This window comes from Mycteria americana, chromosome Z (genome assembly GCF_035582795.1).
Source record: "Mycteria americana isolate JAX WOST 10 ecotype Jacksonville Zoo and Gardens chromosome Z, USCA_MyAme_1.0, whole genome shotgun sequence".
Classification (NCBI taxonomy): domain Eukaryota; kingdom Metazoa; phylum Chordata; class Aves; order Ciconiiformes; family Ciconiidae; genus Mycteria; species Mycteria americana.
In genome coordinates, this window is record NC_134396.1 from 9272941 (window position 1) to 9292992 (window position 20052).

The window sequence follows — 20052 nt, forward strand, 5'->3', positions numbered from 1 at the left end:
AGAAAAATCCCACGCTTTCTTCAGCTTTCTAAGTGCAACTTGAAAATTGCACTTATTGGAAATAAGTGCAAAATGGAAAAAGTTTAGATTAGCATAGTAAATGAACCACTGAAATAACTAATATTTTAGTGATATGTATCATACATTGGGCATGAAATTATTAGCTTGAGTTTGTTAACAATTTTTTGTGTCATTCACATACTTTTTGTACTTCACATTTACTTTTTATTGTAATGCACGCAGTAAAGCACAAATTCATTATGGTTTTAGTATCTTGGTTTATTTTTGCCATGGTTTTGCTACATGTGGCAGGTATCAATGCATAGTTGGCAATATCAATGAATTTGAAATGTACATGAAATACTGATATGAAATTGTTAGGAAATTCATTCATAATAGGCAGGCATATCTCCTAGGTGACATGGGCTGAAACAAATTTAACTTCCCCTTTGTTCTCTAATCTGGCTACCCACAAATTACAGTATTACATGCAACATGTCAGTTTACCTTAAAAAGTTGTCAATGGCCTGAGCTAAAGTTGCCTAAATGTCAGGACGAGGCATGAGACTGCCATGTCTGTCTGGAGTGGGAGAGAAAGAAGTCACGTGTCACAGGTGCTTACTACTTTCCTTAATACGTTTCTAAGTAGTGTTCATCTATTGCTGTGGTAAAACAGGTATAAGAACATGACCAGAAAAATAGTATTTTGAAATACAGCTGAAAATTATTGTAAAAAAGCCCACAAAACCCGCTATAAATAGAGAATGAAAATGTGTTTGTAAACTACTGAAGATGTACCCATTAACTGATCCTTAAACATAGCTAGAACAGTACAGTACCAATCTTAAGGACTGTTGGTGGACATATAGTTACCAAAAATGCTATAGCTACAATCTAAAAATGAGAAAGTGTAATTCTTCACTTTGTTCCTATACACATTTCCCTTTGCAACAAATCTGGATAAAGCACAAAAGTATACAAATATTATACCATGAAACAAGAATACAGAAAATTTTCTACACCAATTTAAGTGTTCACTTCTTGCATAAAATATACTCATTATTGGCATTTCATAGCCTATAGTTTAAAATACAGGTTAGAAGTAAATGAATGAGCAATGCTCCTCCTCTACTAAACCATCATGCCTTTGGATAAAAGACAGTTCCTGCTCTGAGGGCTCTACAGCAAGACATTTCTGATGTTGTTTCTGGGAAACTTTTACATACTATAAGAGGCAGAAATCCTGCATTTCCAATCTTCTTTCCAAGAAAAAACCTTTTATTCATTTTATAATAAGGGCTAAACAGGCCCACTGTACTGTCAGACAAGTTTCCATAAGCATAGATTTCTAACATAAAGAACAAATAGGGCAGAGACTATTCTTTTTGTGCGAAGGCACATTTTAAAAGGTTGGAACACTTCCTCTAATTAGCTCAGTGTGCTGCAGAGAGCCTTTAGTACTTGACAGCCATAGAAAGTCTCTGGTACCCTTTAAGACAGCCATCCCAGTTAATATTTTCAGTAATTTTTTTGTACTTTACACTACTACACATTTACTAACACAAATGTAGTATGAACATATCACCTAATCTTTGCACTCTTTGATAACTTAAGTTCAGTACATGCTACCCTATACCTGCTCTTCCATAAAAATAATCCCTTTTGACAGCTATTCGTCACAAACTGGAATAATTAAGGCCCCATCTCCTTAATGGGCAATGGAGCTCAATGAATAAAAAATTAACAAAACAGTTACTCATAGACACTTCTCAGCTTGTACACTGTAAAATAAACAAGAGTTTAATTTTTACTTTGGGTCTTTTTCTGAGAAACTTCTGTAAATGAAAACTGTTACTTTGAATAGTCTGCAGTGCAAATTACTATGTTATGAACCTGCAACATAATAACATTTTTCTTTGAGGAACTTATTTATGAGGAAATTTCTATTTCAGTGTAATAATAATCCATTTTATTTTACAATGATAAGGATGATATTGCACTTAATGGAAAATGCTGTTTATGAGTACAGTAGTAAGGCCTTTAAGCAAACTCACACTTTGAGCAATTTGTATTTTCTTATGTCTTTCTGAATCTTCCCTAAAGCTTATGTTTTCCTGTAATAAATAAGTTTGCCTTTTTTGGCAAAACTTGCCTAAAATTCCTTAGTTCCAAATTAAATAATATTCATAATTAGTATATTTTTAAAATTAAACAATTTGGCCAACACACATAATACTGTAACCAAACTGCCTTCTCCTTTCTAGCCACAAATAATAGCTAGTAATTATCTGCAAATTGAGTACCAAGCAACTATAGAGGAATAGAATTTAGTAGAAATACTATATGATAGCAGTGTTCGAAGAGGTGCAGATATACAGTTGCACATTGTGAAATACAAACAGCATTTCTTTTAAAACAGTTGTATACAAGAGTCCATCAGGAAAACACATAAATTCAAAAATCTAACTTATGTTTTTTAGATGTGACATACACTACTACATTCTTACTAATACTTAGCATTTATATAGTCCTTTACATTTTTAAAGTGCTATACAAATGCTATCTAGATGAAATGTATTATCTAAAGGCAGAATACAAACCCAAAGTGAACGGTGATCAGATGAACGGCACCATGACAGTAATATGTAATGTAATTACTACAGAGACTAAGTACTTTATAAATCAGTTAGCTATGCACAAACTATAATGGAAGACCACATATTTTACAAGGGAAATGTATAGATATAAAATTGTTACCATTCATGAAATACGTTTCTATGACCACAAGGAATTGAGACAGGAGCTGCAACTGGCTCCGCAGGCTTAAAATGCCTAACTCGGAAGTTGTAGGAACCATAAGGAAACCACTTCAGTGATAAACAGAGAGCTTATTTCAAGTAGTAATACAAACAACCTTGAAGAGCCATCATTCTTATACATCAATGCGGATTCCATGTTTTATAGACATTAATTCTCTAGTGCCTGTTAAATACATAATAAATGAACATAGATGAGGTAAAGATGCTGTAATTGCCACATACAGCCAATATGGCAAAGGAGGAGTTTTTCCAAACGGGCAGATCCAGAGGCCATGACGAATCCCATCACGGATGTGATGAGAAGTCCAGGATATGAACAACATCCAGGGAAGAAAGCACCATGAATCCTTAAGCCTGAAAAGGTGCATAATAAACTTTAATGTCAGAGCCACAACAGGAATCACAGTAGAACAATGAAGGAGTGGTCTCTGTGGAAGAGTCAGAGCAGCCTGCAGAAAAGAAAAATATAATTGGCAATGGCTACAATCATGACGAGAAAAGAAATATTTCATGGATGTTTACAGGTGTATTACCAAGTGGCTAAGTGGAAGTACAAAGAAAAACATACTGTTCCTTTCCACTGCAGTTGATCAAAATCAACACTATGACTATTTAGATGTATGAGAGCTGTGTGCTGCCCTGTCAGTAGCAGGGCTGAGGGTGCTGGGACAGGCTTTTCTCTCTCTATTCTATGATATGGATCATTACTGAAAGTAAAACAGGGAGGGAGAGGGATGAGGTATGCTAATTGTCATGTAGTCATGTAGTATACAGGAACTTGTATCGTCTGCTGCACTGATTATACGTATTTCATTTCCAGATAATTAAAAGGAAAACAACCATACAATACATTTTAAATACTTAATATGCTTTACTTAAAATATTTCATATGCTTTAATGGCATTTATTTTCAAAAATACATCCTGTATTATACTACAGTTAGCACCCGTGAAGTTGTTTTAGCTGGACAAGAATATCTAAAACAGAACAGTAATTTCCAATACAACAAAAGTATGATCTAAGTTACATGTATTTTGACTGCCTTGACGCAGTATTCTTTATGGACAGGCAAAAGATAAGTTCAGAAGCCAAGATGTGAACCATGTGTGACTGGGGCTTTTATATCAACTTCAAGTAGTTGTAGAGAGCGATAAGGTCTCCCCTCAGCCTCCTTTTCTCCAGGTTAAACAACCCCTCATCAGTTGCTCCTCATCAGACTTGTGGTCTGGACCCTTCACCAGCTTCGTTGCCCTTCTCTGGACACGCTCCAGCCCCTCAGTGTCTCTTTTGTAGTGGGGGGCCCAAAACTGAACACAGTATTCGAGGTGCGGCCTCACCGGTGCCGAGTACAGGGGCACGATCACTGCCCTACTCCTGCTGGCCACACTTTCTGATACAAGGCAGGATGCTATTGGGCACCTTGGCCACCTGGGCACACTGCTGGCTCATCTTCAGCCAGCTGTCAACCAACACTCCCAGGTCCTTCTCTGCTGGGCAGCTTTCCAGCCACTCTTCCCCAAGCCTGTAGCGTTGCATGGGGTTGTTGTGGCCCAAGTGCAGGACCTGGCACTTGGCCTTGTTGAATCTTATACAGTTGGCCTCGGCCCATCAATCCAGCCTGTCCAGGTCCCTCTGCAGAGCCTTCCTACCCTCAAGCAGATCAACACTCCTGCACAACTTGGTGTCGTCTGCAAACTCACTGAGGGTGCACTCGATCATCTCGTCCAGAACATTGACAAAGACATTAAACAGAACTGGCCCCAGTACTGAGCCCTAGGGAACACCACTTGTGACCGGCTGCCAACTGGATTTAACTCCATTCACCACCACTCTTTGGGCCTGGCCAGCCAGACAGTTTTTTACCTAGCAAAGCATATGCCCGTCCAAGCCACGAGCAGCCAGTTTCTCCAGGGGAATGTTGTGGGAAGTCGTGTCAAAGGCTTTACTAAAGTCTAGGTAGATATAATCCACAGCCTTTCCCTCATCCACTAAGCAGGTCACCTTGTCATAGAAGGACATCAGGTTAGTCAAGTAGGACCAGCCTTTCATAAACACATGCTGACTGGCCCTGATCACCTGGTTATCCTGTACGTGCCACGTGATGGCACTCAAGATGATCAGCTCCATAACCTTCCCCTACACCAAGGTCAGACTGACAGGCCTGTAGCTCCCCAGGGCTTTCAGCCCTCCTTGTAGACAGGCATCACATTTGCTAACCTCCCGTCAACTGGGACCTCCCCGGTTAGCCAGGACTGCTGATAAAGGATTGAAAGTGGCTTGGTGAGCACTTCTGCCAGCTCCTTCAGTACCCTTGGGTGGATCCCATCTGGCCCCATAGACTTGTGTGTGTCTAAGTGGAGTAGCAGGTCACTAACCATTTCCCCTTGGATTATGGGGGCTTCATTCTGCTCCCCATCCCTGTCTTCCAGCTCAGGGGGCTGGGTACCCTGAGAACAATTGGACTTATTATTAAAGACTGAGGCAAAGGCGGCATTAAGTACCTCAGCCTTTTCCTCATCCTTTGTCACTATGTTTCCTCCCGCACTCAATCAAGGACGGAGATTCTCCTTAGCCCTCCTTTTGTTGTTAATGTATTTATAGAAACATTTCTTATTGTTTTTTATGGTAGTAGCCAGATTAAATTCTAGTTGGGCTTTGGCTCTTCTAATTTCCTCCCTGCATAACCTCACAACATCCTTGTAGTGCTCCTGAGTTGCCTGCCCCTTCTTCCAAAGGTCATACACTCTCTTTTTTCCCCTGACTTCCAGCCAAAGCTCTCTCTTCAGCCAGGCTGGTGGTCTTCCCTGCTGGCTCAGCTTTCAGCACATGGGGATAGCCTGCTACTGCACCCTTAAGATTTCCTTCTTGAAGAATGTCCAGCCTTCCTGGACTCCTTTGCCCCTCAGGACTGCCTCCCAAGGGACTCTGTCAACCAGTCTCCTAAACAGGGCAAAGTCTGCCCTCCAGAAGTCCAAGGTAGCAGTTCTGCTAAGCACCCTCCTTACTGCTCAAAGAATCAAAAACTCTCTCATTTCATGATCACTGTGCCCGAGATGGCCTCCAACCATCACATCACCCACAAGTCCTTCTCTGTTCACAAAGAACAGGTCCAGCGGGGCACCTTCCCTAGTTGGCTCCCTCACCAGCTGTGTCAGGAAGTTATCTTCCATGCACTCCAGGAATCTCCGAGACTGTTTCTTCTCTACTGTATTGTATTTCCAGCAAACATCAGGCAAGTTGAAGTCCCTCATGAGAACAAGGACTAGAGATCGTGAGGCTTCTCCCAGCTGCTTATAGAATATTTCACCTTCCTCTTCATCCTGGTTGGGAGGTCTGTATCTGACTCCCACCAGGATATCTGCCTTGTTGGCCTTCCCCCTGATTCTTACCCATAAACACTCAACCCTATTGTCACCATCGAGCTCTAGACAGTCAAAACACTCCCTAACATACAGGGCTACCCCACCGCCTCTCCTTCCTTGCCTATCCCTTCTGAAGAGTTTATAGCCATCCATTGCAGTGCTCCAGTTGTGTGAGTCATCCCACCATGTTTCTGTGATGGCAACTATATCATAGTTTTTCAGCTGCACAGTGGCTTCCAACTCCTCCTGTTTGTTGCCCATGCTGTGTGCATTGGTGTACATGCACTTCAGTTGGGCTATTGATCCCGCCACCTTTTTTCAGAGAGAAGCCCTAATTCCTACCTGACCATTCTCAGGCGCTTCCATGGTTTCTAACACATCCATGCCCCTTGCATCTTTGCTGCTGCATGGATCTCCATCCCCTACCTCCACTGAGATGGCAGGCCCAAGGACCTCGCTAGCACACTGTCCCTCAAACATTGGTGCGCTGTCCTCAGGCTTATCTCTAGTGAGTCTGGTTTTATCCATTTCCCCCTTCAAATGTAATTTAAAGCTCTTTCAGTGAGACCTGCTAACTCCTACACAAAGATCCTTTTCCCCCTTTAAGACAGGTGGACCCCGTCTGTTGCCAGCAGGCCTGGTGTGTAGACCGATCCATGATCAAAAAACCCAAAATTCTACTGGTGACACCAGGCTCAGAACCAGGTATTGATGAGCTGGGTCTTCCTGTTTCTTCCCTCCCTGCAACTGGAAGGATACAGGAAAACACTGCTTGTGCTCTTCATCCCTTAACCAGTCATCCCAAGGCCCTGAAGTCTCTCTTGATTGCCCTTGGACTTCAAGCTGCAGCTTCATCGCTGCCTACATGAAAAAGCAATAACGGATAATAATCTGAGGGCTGTACCAGGGTAGGAAGTTTTCTTGTCACATCTTTAACCCGGACCCCAGGGAGGCAGCAGAATTCCCTAAGAAGTAGGTCCAGTCTGCATATTGGGCTTTCTCTTCCCCTTGAAAGAGAACCTCCTATGACAATGACCTGTGCTTTTTTCTTCACAGAAGTGGTTTTGATGCAGGGCGTAGGCTGACTTAACCTCAGTGACACCTCCAACCTAGATGGACCACTGTCCGCATCACTGTTTAGTGCCACTTGCAGAGCCTTGTACCTATTGCACCAGGGCACCTGGGAAGGTGGGGCAGTTACAGAGGAGATGCGCCTGCTGCGCCAGGCAGGAACTTGTCGCCGTTGCGCCCTGTCCCTTAAGTCACCACGTTCTGCTGGAGGGAGAGAGGGCAGGGAATCCTCTCTCTGTATCGCGTGTCCTGTCTGCCTGACAGGCCTGTCCCAGGGAAGGCAGGGCGCGGTTCCAGTAGTCAATCTCCCCCTCAGAGCCCCTGCTACTCCTCAGCCTACTCACCTCCCCACAGAGCTCTGCCACTACGCGGAGGAGTTCCTCTACCCGGGCACACCTCCCACAGCTGTGCTCACTACAGCCGGCCAGTGCTGGCATATGAGCAGGGCACACCCTGCAGCCGGACACCTGGCTGGCAGCGTGCTCCCATCGGAGCTGTCTCTGGGAAGCTGCATCAGTCGTGGTGGGTGCAGAGCTTTGAGAGGCCATGGCTTTCTGTCGAGTGGACAGCATTGCTCCTGGTCACGCTGGCAGAGCTTCAACACCCTTCCTGCATGCCCTTCCGTGTGAACTGCCACGCAAACTGTTGTGCCACGTCCTGTTTGCCCACCCCGTTGGCAGCACTCCTGGTCACTAGCACTCCCTGAGGACTTCTTTTATATGTGTGGGGGGGCTTCACCACTGTTGCTCCTGGCCCCGCCCAGGTCTCATCAGCCTCTCCCCCTGAGGTTCCCCCGGTTCGGGAAACACTCCTGTGCATCGTGCTAGAACACTCTGCTGCCAGTCATGCTGGCACCAGAGCTGCTTGCCTCGGTGACTCTACACAAGTGCTGATGTAATATTAACTGGCTCAACTCAGATACTGGTGAAGATGTGGAAAAACTGTAACAAGCATCAGAGATGTACTCTTTGCACGTGTACTCTTTCCCCTCACTGCATCTACTGCAGAAAGCAAACAAAGCATCGCTACAAGACACCAGCCAGTAACCCGTTAATGCTTCAGTTGTGTTAATTGTTGCAGGATTCAACACCTACGGTACCTGACAGTGGGACTCTGGAATAGCTTCATCAAGTTCTCATAGATAATTTAGACAACTGCTTAGAACCCTGCCTTCTCTGTAAGGAAACTTCGATGTAGCCTTAACCAAGAAATACAGAGATTAAAAGTTATGGACTACCTTGGAATATAATAGCCTGTACTTTAAAGCAAAGCCAATGTTAAAAGGCTTGCAGAAAGCTTTGACCTATTAGCTTCCCACCACATGCTTGTCCATTACTCTCTCCATCAGGTGACAGGATTAAAGACCTCACGAACTGTCTCAGCCACTTTTAACAGTAATGGTATGGACCCAACTCCTTAAAGTTGGTGCAAAGGGTGTATTTTCTGCAACTTCATTTCTGTTTTATATAAGCAGATTGTTCACAGATTAAAGTAGAAAAACCTTGTGATGGTGAAATTGTTTATCACCTACCCTACAAAGATAGTCAGATTTTTGTTACTCTCAGCAAGAGCCTAAGAAGTCCATACTAGCCTAATTTTGAAAAACCACCCTGGATGGTGATACATTTTGGCAGATATCCTAGTGACTGGTCACTATTTCTGCACTTGGAAAAAATCAGTGGCAAAGTCTAAATAAGTCTTTTCCCTCTGCCCTATGGAGGTTAGGTGCCAACAGCAACACAGTGAGTAAGGAGAATTTAAGTGTTAATTACATATGCAATTTATCAGTATTAGTGCCAATCTTGATCCAGTTTTGGGGAGGTGATGCTTAAATTTTTTTCATACAGAATTTTAGATGGCAGGGTTGTTCATACAGCAAACGTGAGCACTCAATTTCAGCAAGAGAAAACCCTATTTTGTAACTGCAGTACAGTCATTAGGCTTCTGAAATGCTGTTGCCCAAGTTCTGAGAGAATAGTCTGTTTTCTCTTTTACATTCTGTAACTAGAGGAACATTTACAGCTTTGAGTTGCCAAGCCCAAGAGACAGATACATAGTTCTATTTGGCAATATATGCTGTTATACTGTTTCTCCTAACAAGCAAATTTGTTTGCCTTTAGAAATCAACAGATCTTAAAAAAGAAATAGTACAAGCCTTTTCTGCCTTAAACCTCCTGGAAAAACATGATCATGGGTTGGGTAGATTTAGGGGGACATCTACCATGAGAGAGATCAGGCTGCAGTTGCAAACAGAATTTGTTCACAACACAAATTACCTTTTCCATTTGCCTACGTGTTCAATCAGGTGCAAGATCTTCTTGAAGTTCCTGCTCCTCCAGCCCCTCTCATGTACTACAATGAGCAGCTGGAGACAGGAGACAACAATCGCATGCAGGAGAACCCAAGCAAGCTCTTTGCTTTAATGCTCAGAAACACCACAGAATTTATATAACAACATGGGCTCCCTCACTCATATTCCGTGATGCTTCACAAGCCTGAAGTCCTTAGTCTTGAGGCTGATCTATAAATTCAATGTTAAATGAATTGTGCGCATGCAAAGCTTACTCTCCAATTCCAGAAATGCTCCTGTGCAGCCCAGGCTGGTCAGCAGTGGCATATTAACCAGTTCTGTTATGTACATTTGCTGGTACAATATTGTTTGCCACCAATTGCATTCTCTACCCTTTTAGAAGCTGGTGAGTCTTAAGTAGCACATCTTTCTGCACATCTGTTCTGCAACATGACTGTTTGGGCTACAGTCCTGCAGGACACTTCTCATTGAAGTCATACCTCTATCACATTTAGACCATCATGCTGCTCTTGTTTATCAGTAATGCTGAGTATGATGGCAGGCTGCAGTAACTTTCACCTTTAGAGCTAGTCAATGAGACAGATTCTTCAAACACTGATTCTTAGATTCTTCTACACTTGTGTGCATGTAATACACAGTAAAAACTACATGGAATACAAAGTACTACAAATTCTAAGCAGCAAAGTCTTTATAGACTTTATACTTGTTGCAAAAATCACGTGGGCAAAAGGGCAGATCACATGCTACTTGGTACACAAGTACTTGTCAGAGTAAACATATAAATACCACAGGTGACTATTTACCCTGAGTACTCCAGAAAAATAATGATGACACCATGAAAAACTGCCCAACAGCCAAATAATCCAAGCAGCAAGCTGTGTCAGCAGGAACGGGGTAGATGACCGGAGGAGTGTGAAGGTAGTAACTGGAGGTAAAAGGCAATACTGCCTTTGTGCTGTGTAGAAGGGTTGCTTCAAAAAAGTAACCCGCCATCAGATTTAAGAGTGACGATGAAGAGCTTTATAGATAATTGTGTAATGTGAAAAATACTATTTTTACAAATGAGTAATAGTGGTGTGGTTAGTTAATTAGGGTTCTTAATTTATTACTTAGTAATGTGTTGCATAAGCAGTAAACATTGTAGTCTCTTAAATCAGTTCCTCTCATCCTGCAATCTAGAGAGGAAATATGGGACTAGAACTAACAAATACATAGTAAAAAAGTATCCCAGGAAGCAAAACATTACATAGGCAACAGCCTGAAATTACAACATTAGACTGAAAGGCACATCATATTAAGCTGAGAAAAGAAAAATCACATATTAAAATCAGGTCTAGCTAGCCAGGCAACAACACAGCAGAAAAGTTTACAGGGATTACATTATATCACAAACTAAAAAGACCCTGATGGCATTACAAAAATACATAAAACTTGTAACAGATTGTTTTTTCTTTTTAAAAAGACATGTGTTGTATGCATGTGACATTTAAAGGAATTAATCTATGCTATGTGGCTCAAATGCAGTCTCACCTAAAATACTGTATGTGTAGTTTGGCACAGGACCCTTAAAAGATCATTTAGGCGAAAAGTAATCCAGAGGAGACAAGAAAAATAGCAACAGGTTTAAAAAACATAAATCCAGGCCCTTCAGATTTTTTTGCGAGTTATTTTGTCATGAAGATACTTTTTGTAAAGCATAATGGTTTTGCAAGTTGTGAGAGTAATGCTGTTACTGCTGTAAGGGTCAAGAAACCTATACAGGATATGGTTTACAGGTAAACATCCTTTATTAGCCCAGTTAACGTATGGAAGGGGGAGGAGTTTGTATGCAAATGACTATGAAAAAGCCTTTGGGCATCTTGCTTTCTCCTTACCTCAGCTAAGTAAGTTTGGCTACTAAAGGACTATTCTTCTACCTGCAACACCTCGTATTTCTGATTCAAAAAACATTTTTGGGGAGAGCACAGCAATCAGCTGTCTTTTGCAGAGAGGCCTTAAAGAATAAGAAAACAAGATGTAACCATCAACAACAACACTTTAGGCTGGATATTAGAAAAACAATTTCTAGCTGCTTGGGAACTGAAACAACACAGGAACAAATTAAGTCATGAAACTGCAGTAATTTACTTTGTTTGGGATACTAGGGATAGGCTACACAAATATTCTCCATCATGGAAAGTCCAAGCATATTTAACCTTGCCTCAGAAGGCAGTAACGAGATGGATCACCTCCCAGTTCTATGATACAATACAAAACTCAGCTTTCTAAACAGACATTGGTGAAGAGTGTCATCTAGTGGTCATAATTAAGAAAAAATACTGGTGATAATCTCAAATGCAAGAAAAAGTAGCAATAAAATTTTAACGATACTTTCTAAGAACTACCCATCCATTACTTGCATTTACTGATTTTAAAATAAGAAAATATACATTGGAATAATTATAGATTTAAATGCTATACTGAAATGTTAATATTATATGACCCATTAATCAACCAAACTAACTTTCCATTTCTTTATATAGTTTTATAATTTTACAGTATTTCCATATGCAAAAAGTACAGAAAAGTGGAGAACTAGCAACTACCTAGGGAGGAACAACCCCAGGCAACAGTACATGCTGGAAGCCGACTGGCTGAAAAGCAGTTTTGAGGAAATGACCTCAGGGTGCTGGTGGACAAATTGACTATGAGCTAGCAATGTGAGCTTGTGGTGAAGAAGGCCAATGGTACCTGGGCTGCATTAGGAGGAGTGCTGCGAGGTCGATGGAGGTGATCCTTCCCTTTCTCCTCAGCACTGGTAAGGCCACCTCTGGAGTGCTGAGTCCCATTCCGGGCTCCCCAGTATGAGAGACACACAGAGCTACTGGAGATCGAGTCCAGAGAAGTGCCACTAAGATCATGAAGGGACTGGAGCATCTTGCATATGAGGAAAGGATGACAGTTGGGACTGTGCAGTGTGGAGAAGAGAAGGCTCAGGGGGGCTGACATCAAGGTGTACAAACACCTGAAGGGAGGGTGTAAAGAGAACAGAGCCAGGCTCTTTCCAGTGGTGCCCACTGACAGAGCAAGAGGCAATGGGCGCAGACTGAAACACAGAAGGTTCCTCCTGAACGTAAGGAAACACATTTTCAGTGTGACAGTGACTGTGCACAGGAACAGGCTGCCCAGAGAGACTGTGGAGTGTGCATTCTTAGAGTTATTCAAAAATTGTCTGGGCATGGACCTGAGCAACTGGCTCCAGGTGAGCCTGCTTCAGCAGGGCGGTTGGACCAGATGACCTCCAGAAGACCCTTCCAACTACAACTACCCTGTAATTCTGTGAAAATGCCCTCTTTGTTGAAGACAAATATAAGGGGAAAACTGACCACATGCACACAGGAAAACACCTTTTCTCTACAACAAATAGTGATATTGTACATAAACAAAAACTATTTTCACATGGGAAGTCTGATTTTTACACCTCAACTATAAGTAATAATGCTTCTTGCATTTAGCTGTCTCCTACATATTTTTAAAAAAACGGTAAACCATTTTGGATTGTTCTTCTTTAATTAAAGGATTACAAAGAACAGCAATTCTCCCTCCACCTCCTTCCTTCCTCTGCTTCCTCAGAACTATTTCCTCTGTCATCCATATGAAGAGTGTAACACTATTATGAGCAAAGTGGAGGAGAAGAAAGAAGGTGAGATGGTCAAACAAGTAAGTTAGGCTCTTGCAGAATGGATAAAGGTCAGTATCTTCCCCTTCTGTGCAGGTCCATATGTAGGTGGTGATGTACATTTTTCGGGACAGGAGAGTAAATAGCATGTATGTATACCTATGCTAGCAACGCCAGCATAATCAAACTGTGAGGACCTGTGTTGATGAGCAGAGCAAATTCCTGATAAGAAGCAGAGTGGCAGGGCTCTAGCTATGGGGACCAGGAGCTAGCTGGGGGCGAGGAGTGTATGCCTGAGGTATGAGATCTGGAGGGAAGTGTTGAGAGAACTGCGGCCAGGGCTGGCACAGCTGGAACTTACAGAAGGTACAAATGTTTTGGAGAGTGTACAGAAGAGACTGTTGTGGTCAGGGAAAGCTGGGTATATATGTTCAGAGCAGGGAGGAAAAATATGTACGTGTGTGAATGGGGAAGCAGGAACAGGACATGCCTAAACCACTGGAGAACCACTGAAAAAGAACGCCATAATAGGATTGGTAGTACCAATCCTATTGAGAAACTCTGTCCTAAAAAGCAGTTCTGCAAATGGATGATGATCACATATATTCCATAACAGGAGCCAATTCACCTTTTTACTTTTATTAACAAGTTTGACGCTTGCTTTATTTCTTTTTTTTTTTTTTTTTTACAACCAACTATATTTAAGGGCAAACTCAGACTCCCTTTTTAAAGGTGACAGCTCATATATAGCTTTTTTGTGCGAGAAATATTTTGGGCTGGCTAAAACCAAATATACTACTTCTCAGTAAGACTGAATGAAGTCAAACAGCAGCTGGATTATCTACTTTCCAGATATTTCTACCCCTTATTGTAAACAGAAATGGAATAATCTACTTTATACACAAAGCGCGCATGACAGCACTTAACTGTTTAACTTGGATAACAAAGCAACTTTGTGATACACATAGGATATCATGTACATGGGCTTTCAGAACTCTTTTTTCAGAGCCTTGTAAGGAGCAGAGCTTAACAGCAGATGTAAAATATTTTTAGGGCTTTTAAAATCATAACAACTGCATACAAATATAATTCCCATATGTCCATTAAAAATGTATCTAATTAAAGTATCATTGGAACTTTTTTTTGTTTCAGGTATGGTAGAAGAACAATAAAGTAAACAGTGATGAAGAAAGAAAATAAACAATCACTGATCTGTTGGCTTACCTTTAACGACAGGGAGCCAGCAAGAAAGAAGTGGTCCACATCAATGACAGAGGCGAGGAAGCCAGCCAGAGTGACCTCAGTGAAGTCACTTTTTTTCCTGAGTCCAATCACTATTGCCCAGGACCACATTCCTAGTATACCATGCACAGCATTATCAGAGAAGGCTCGGAGCCAGTCATTTTGCTGAATGAAGGAAAACTGTAGAAGTCTGTCTGCTACAAAGCAGAATATTCCCAAACCTAGACTAGAAATAACTGAAGCTGTGCTGAAAGTTTGGAGAAGAGCATGGGCCTTTTCAGTCTCAGATGCCATGGCAAAAACCATGTCACAGCACACAAAATGTCATCAGGATATACACTGTGCATTGTCCTTTGTATTGTCAGTTGTTCTGTAAATGTCAGAGAACAGAAAGAAAACTATTAAAGAAAAAAATCCATCAGCACAAAGCATTTGTTATCACTGCTACACCTGAGCAAAAAAAACCCCATTTCAATGTTTGCATTTAATATTCCCAGGGAATCTTTGATTTCATTTAAGTTAATTTGTTGATTTGAACACTACAGCTCTGAATTAAAACACTTGTCCTGTTTTAATTAGAACAAGCACCTTTGTAACATGGAAAGTTCTAACTTCACCTTCTGAAATCTTCAATTTTACAAAATAATTTGAAACATGTCTATGATAATACACTGAATATGTTTCAAGATTCCTCCTGGTCTTAAATACATTATATTCATCAAATTAAATCCTTTACACTGCAACAACAAAAAAAATTCAATTTGGAGGGTTCTTAGGACCGATGCTCAAAAATCCCAAATCCCTCTATGCAACAACTGTTAAAACTGAGTTTCTAATCTATAATACAAAACACTATTTTCATTTACATACTCTGTAAACATAGGTATTATCACCCTGGTACCCCTTTCTGAGCAACTCCTTGCTTAGCTTGGAGACTGGCACGTAGAATAAGCATTAAGAAAACCAGAACCACTAAAATATCTACTATTTATCATAAACACAAAGACAACAACCATTCAGTCAAGCAGAAGTAACCAAAACTAACTCCTTACAGAGCAAAACTACATATGCTTCTCCTCAGTATGTGCTCCAGCAGCAAACTCTACTGTTAGTTTTAGGACTTGCCTATTGCCTGCCACATTACCTTCGTAACAGCTCTCTTTGCAGAAAAAAAGAAATAACTAATCCCAGCTATTTTACTTTTCAACAGTTGACTGTTGTAATTTGAAAATAAAGACATTGTTATTAGCATTAATAATCACTTAAAAGTCCTTAAAAACTATTTATGTTCTGTAATTATTATGAAACCCTCTTGTACAAGTTGATTTCTTGGGAATAATTATTGTACTTAAATAACTGCTTGACAGCTCAAAGGAAATTCCAAAAATAATTCAAGATCTTAAAGACAGCTCCACCCCTGGAGCAATTCTGGGATACCTGGATTATAAAGACAGAGTACTCATTTCTGTGGTAACATTAAAAACAACACTTTTGAAATAAAAATCCTCATATAAATGATGTATTCCCTAGCTTCGTTATGTTAAATGCACTGAAAAGCAGTCTCTGAAGGACAGTATCAATTCTAACTGTCCCAACTGTTACGCCCTTCTGTCTTTTTGGGGAGCCATGGAGATAGACCACAGTTTCAAAGCCTACATCCTATCTAAAAATGGATTCTTCCCAAGAGGTTGCTATTTCTGTGCAATACATTAAATCTTGATAATCCTTCTTCTTACAGTTTGATCAGGTAAATTTTTATTCTAAATGGGCTTTTTATGTGTGTATTAGACTTCCTTTAAAAATAAATACTTCTAACAATGTTGACACATAATAGTTTATTATTTTAAACACATTATTGATTATAAGCCCCAGAAAATAAGTTTCTTCTAGCTTATTCACATGCCTGTTTATTGTAGAATTATCCACAAGACATGACTACTGGCATTGACCTTTACAGAAAAAAAGCCCACTGAAGCATTTATTTGGAAAAGGTTACAAAAAAAACAGAAGAAAGCATGAATAACTCATGGACTTTGCACACAGATGAAAAAAAAGTGGGTCAAGTTTAGAGTCTGTTAACCATGACTGTGCCTCTTCTGAATGAACATGTAGACACAAAGTATTTCCTCAAACACTGGAACTGCCATTTTCTGGCAGGTGAGACTTTACAATATATGGTACATTTCCAAATAAATCCCATTTTAAGGAACAAATGGTGATCTCCTCACAAACGTTTCTTCTATATAACCATCATGTCAGATTGGATTTTATTTAAAATTACCATAAAATCTGTGTAAGAATCCAATCTGGGAAGAGCTGATGTCGCAACGTACCTTTAAAAAGCACACCAGTTATTCAGAATCAAACTTACCCTGGGACTAGGAGAACCTATTTTTTCCATTGCAGTTGCCTTATTCCAGTAGGAAAAGTGGTCTATGCCTCAGCATTGAGCCTCTCTGCTTTCTGAATCCAGTCCGCCCAGTCCAATGCAGGAAAGACCAAACACTATTTGTTCCATCCTAAATAAATCGAACCAGGCAGCAGTAAGCACTGATACTACACAAAGCTCTTCAAACTCTCTACAAAACATACATGAAAACTGAACAATAGTCAAAAATACAGAAAGAAGCAACAACTTTGTAATGAATTCCTGAACAAATATAATTGAGCTAAAAGCAGCTTCAGCTAGGGCTTAGAAGCTCTGTAAAGAAAGCAGGAAAAAAAGACCATAAAACAAGAGAAGGGCACAAATAAAGATGGAACAAGATAATAATTAAAAGATAATAAAACCCAATGTCGTAAAGTCAGAAAAGGGCACTTCCAGCCGTCTGTTTTAAGTAACCGCATTTCAAAATATAGAGAGATCTATTTTAACAGATTTTTCCTTGTAACTGTGTGCCTGAAAGATGATGAAACCCAATGAAATATTTATTACTCATGTTCAGGGATCTCTTTTTAATTTCATCCCATCAATTAGTGACCTTGGAATAGATAAACAGAGACCTATAAATTCAAATAGCAACAGAGGTTTGTGTCAGTTCTGTGGTAGGCTTACACTGCTTTGCTATGGATATTATTAACATCTGCATACAGTATACAGGAAAAGTATCACTACGGACTTAAAAAAAAGTCCAAAATGAATATGATTTGAGAATTATGTATCATGAGTGAAATAAAGGTAACAGCGCCAACTGGAAAACACGGACAATATGTGAATGGCTGTCTTTGAGCCAGAATGAGGAACAGGAAGCAAAAATGTGGCTTCAGATTACCCTTAGTCAAGAGCCATGCCCATGGCATAACAGTTCTTTTCAAACAGTCTGTCTCTGCTGTCTTTTATAGACAAAAATGACTGCTCTCTGTGTAAAAATCAAGCCACGTTCCCAGGTACAACGGCATAAGTATAAATATTCTGCAGATTAAGAGTGAAATCAGACTAGAAAAAGCAAAACTCTGTTCAATAAAAATAACCTCCGAAATGACAATTATTAATATAAAACTAGAAACCGTATTTTTTGTCTGAAAAATAATGATTTTCAGACTGTTTACAAAATATCACAATAAAGTGTCATAGGTTTTTCTATCCTACAAATCTCAGAAAGCATAGTTGTGGAGCTTACATTCTTGTTAAAACAGAACAGTGGGAAATAGATGTATTACACAAGAATGCTTAGAAACCTATGGGTGGTCAGTCCAGTTAACATATTGAAGGAAAGATTTAGGTTGCGTTTACATAAAACACATGCACACAACAGCTGATAGAGTAACACTGCTTAGAGTTGTGACTTCTCATGACATTTTTATATGAGATAAAGCGTTATGCATAATCTCTCCCTATACCCACAAAATGCAATTTTTCTGACATAGTTAATTTCATTTAAGGAAATTATAAAAATCATTTTAACAAACGCACAGTTAACATTGTAAATAACTGATACAAGAGGATATTTAGATCAAAGCTCCAAATATGCATTTGGGGAAATAGCCAACACCAAGAGGCCTCTCAACTCATGGTGTAAAAGCAAAAAAAAATCCAATGGCTAAAATTACCGTTTAGAAATACTGCTCTCCAAAATTTTTGCCCTAATTTTGCAAAAAGTTATTGTGCACACAAATAGATATAGGAATTTAATGCATAAAATTAGTAGAATTATGCAAGAAGTCAAAAGATCGCAGTAGTCCCTTATAATTCTATAATCTCCTAAAAACCCAGTATTTTATATTGGATGTTAATTTATATGAAAAACTCCATAAGTACAATTACCATTTAAGACATAAGCTCAAACCTTTAATGTATCATCTCACGGAAAAGCAGATCTGAGCCTAAAACAATCTGTGAAGAACTGATAATGCAAATATTTTTTGGTCAGATAATTCTAATGCATTACTGGGGTGGGAGGACAAAAGGAGGCCAAAGAGGAAACAGGACAAAAGCATGCAAGAAATCAATAGGATTTTACCAAGATACTGAGGAACAAACTAAATTAAACCCACAAGGAAATTAAGAAAAACAAACAAACAAAACCCACCCAAAATCAGGACTTAATTACATTGTTTATTTCAGGGACCATAAATTAAAGGGTTTGAAAAGAGATACCAAGACACCAAAATGCAGATCTTCTCCTTAACAAGTACTTTGGAACTGAGACATACCTAAAAGAAAGAGTTGAAAGAAATATCCTAAAAGTATTTAGTAACTAGAAACAGACCACAGTACTATCCAGTGGAAGAAAAAATCATTTGTCATCCTAGACAAAAAAAAAAAGGGAAGAAAAAAGCATGAGCAGTTTATGTATTACCCTCATTAACTACAACAGCATTCGGATCATAAACAGCTAATCCAATTTAAGATTAAAATACAGTCAGTACGTGTAACTAAAGAGAAGGACGAAGAAAAGACAGGGATGCGGCAGACACGTAAACTTACAGCGATCAGCAACAATTTTTATGTCTTGAGTGTATGCTTTGTCGCAACACCCAGCACCAAAGCCCCTCATCAGCCATCTCCTCAGTCATTAAGAAATAAAAACGTACTGTCATCTTTACCGCAAAAACGGAGCCAAGAGTGTTAGGTAGCCTTACACGTAAGTGACATGCCTGGCTTTAAGTAAAGCACCGCATTACCGTTTCTCATGTTACGACCTGACACGATGTATAGGTACCTATCTTAATAAGACAGGAATTTGACGCTGGCTTCTCTCAGATTGCTACGAGAGTCTTCCCCCGCTTTAGCTTCTTCTCACTAAGACCCAGTGCATTGTAAACATCCCGGGGTCCCCTCACCAACGGACCCACGAAACCCCAGCCCCGCGGCAGGCAGCCCGGAGCCATGAGGAGAAGCCTGCGCCTACCCGGGCCGGGCGGTGGCGGGCGGCTTCCCGCCTCCGCGGGGTGAGGAGGCGAGAAGCCGCCCACCGCCGCCGCTCCTTGTGCCCAGCCCGCCGCGCCGCCCGCCGCGCCCACCTGAACTGCTTCCGCCGCCAGCCGCCCCCTTCGTCCCATGAGGTGAAGCGGAGCCGCCCGCTCCGAGCACCGCCGGCGCGGGGCTAGGAGACATGCGTGGCCGCGGAGCACGCTGGGACGGCGGCC

General features: G+C 40.7%; 1 protein-coding gene across 4 annotated transcripts; it reads right to left on the minus strand.

Moving 5' to 3' along the window:
- Window positions 1–509: 509 nt before the first annotated feature.
- Window positions 510–20041, minus strand: TMEM267 (transmembrane protein 267). Of its 4 annotated transcripts, none has more exons than XM_075488335.1 (4): window positions 19927–20041; window positions 16835–16982; window positions 14446–14833; window positions 510–3268 (listed from the first exon to the last, which is right to left on the minus strand). In XM_075488335.1, the coding sequence occupies exons 3-4, from the start codon at window positions 14767–14769 to the stop codon at window positions 2933–2935; spliced, it is 660 nt and encodes a 219-aa protein (XP_075344450.1). In that variant the 5' UTR covers window positions 14770–14833; window positions 16835–16982; window positions 19927–20041; the 3' UTR covers window positions 510–2932. The 4 variants fall into 4 exon arrangements, with proteins under 4 accessions (XP_075344450.1, XP_075344452.1, XP_075344451.1 ...); XM_075488337.1 differs by having other exon boundaries at window positions 16797–16982; XM_075488336.1 differs by having other exon boundaries at window positions 16835–17042; window positions 19927–20026.
- Between the last annotated feature and the right edge of the window lie 11 nt (window positions 20042–20052).

Bases quoted from the DNA above. Each gene is read 5' to 3' on its own strand.
- TMEM267 (XM_075488335.1), bottom strand. From the start codon at position 14,769: ATGGTTTTTGCCATGGCATCTGAGACTGAAAAGGCCCATGCTCTTCTC. The intron at 3,269-14,445 runs GTAAGCCAACAG...TCTTTTCTGCAG, and splicing joins CTGGCTCCCTGTCGTTAAAG to GCTGCTCTGACTCTTCCACA.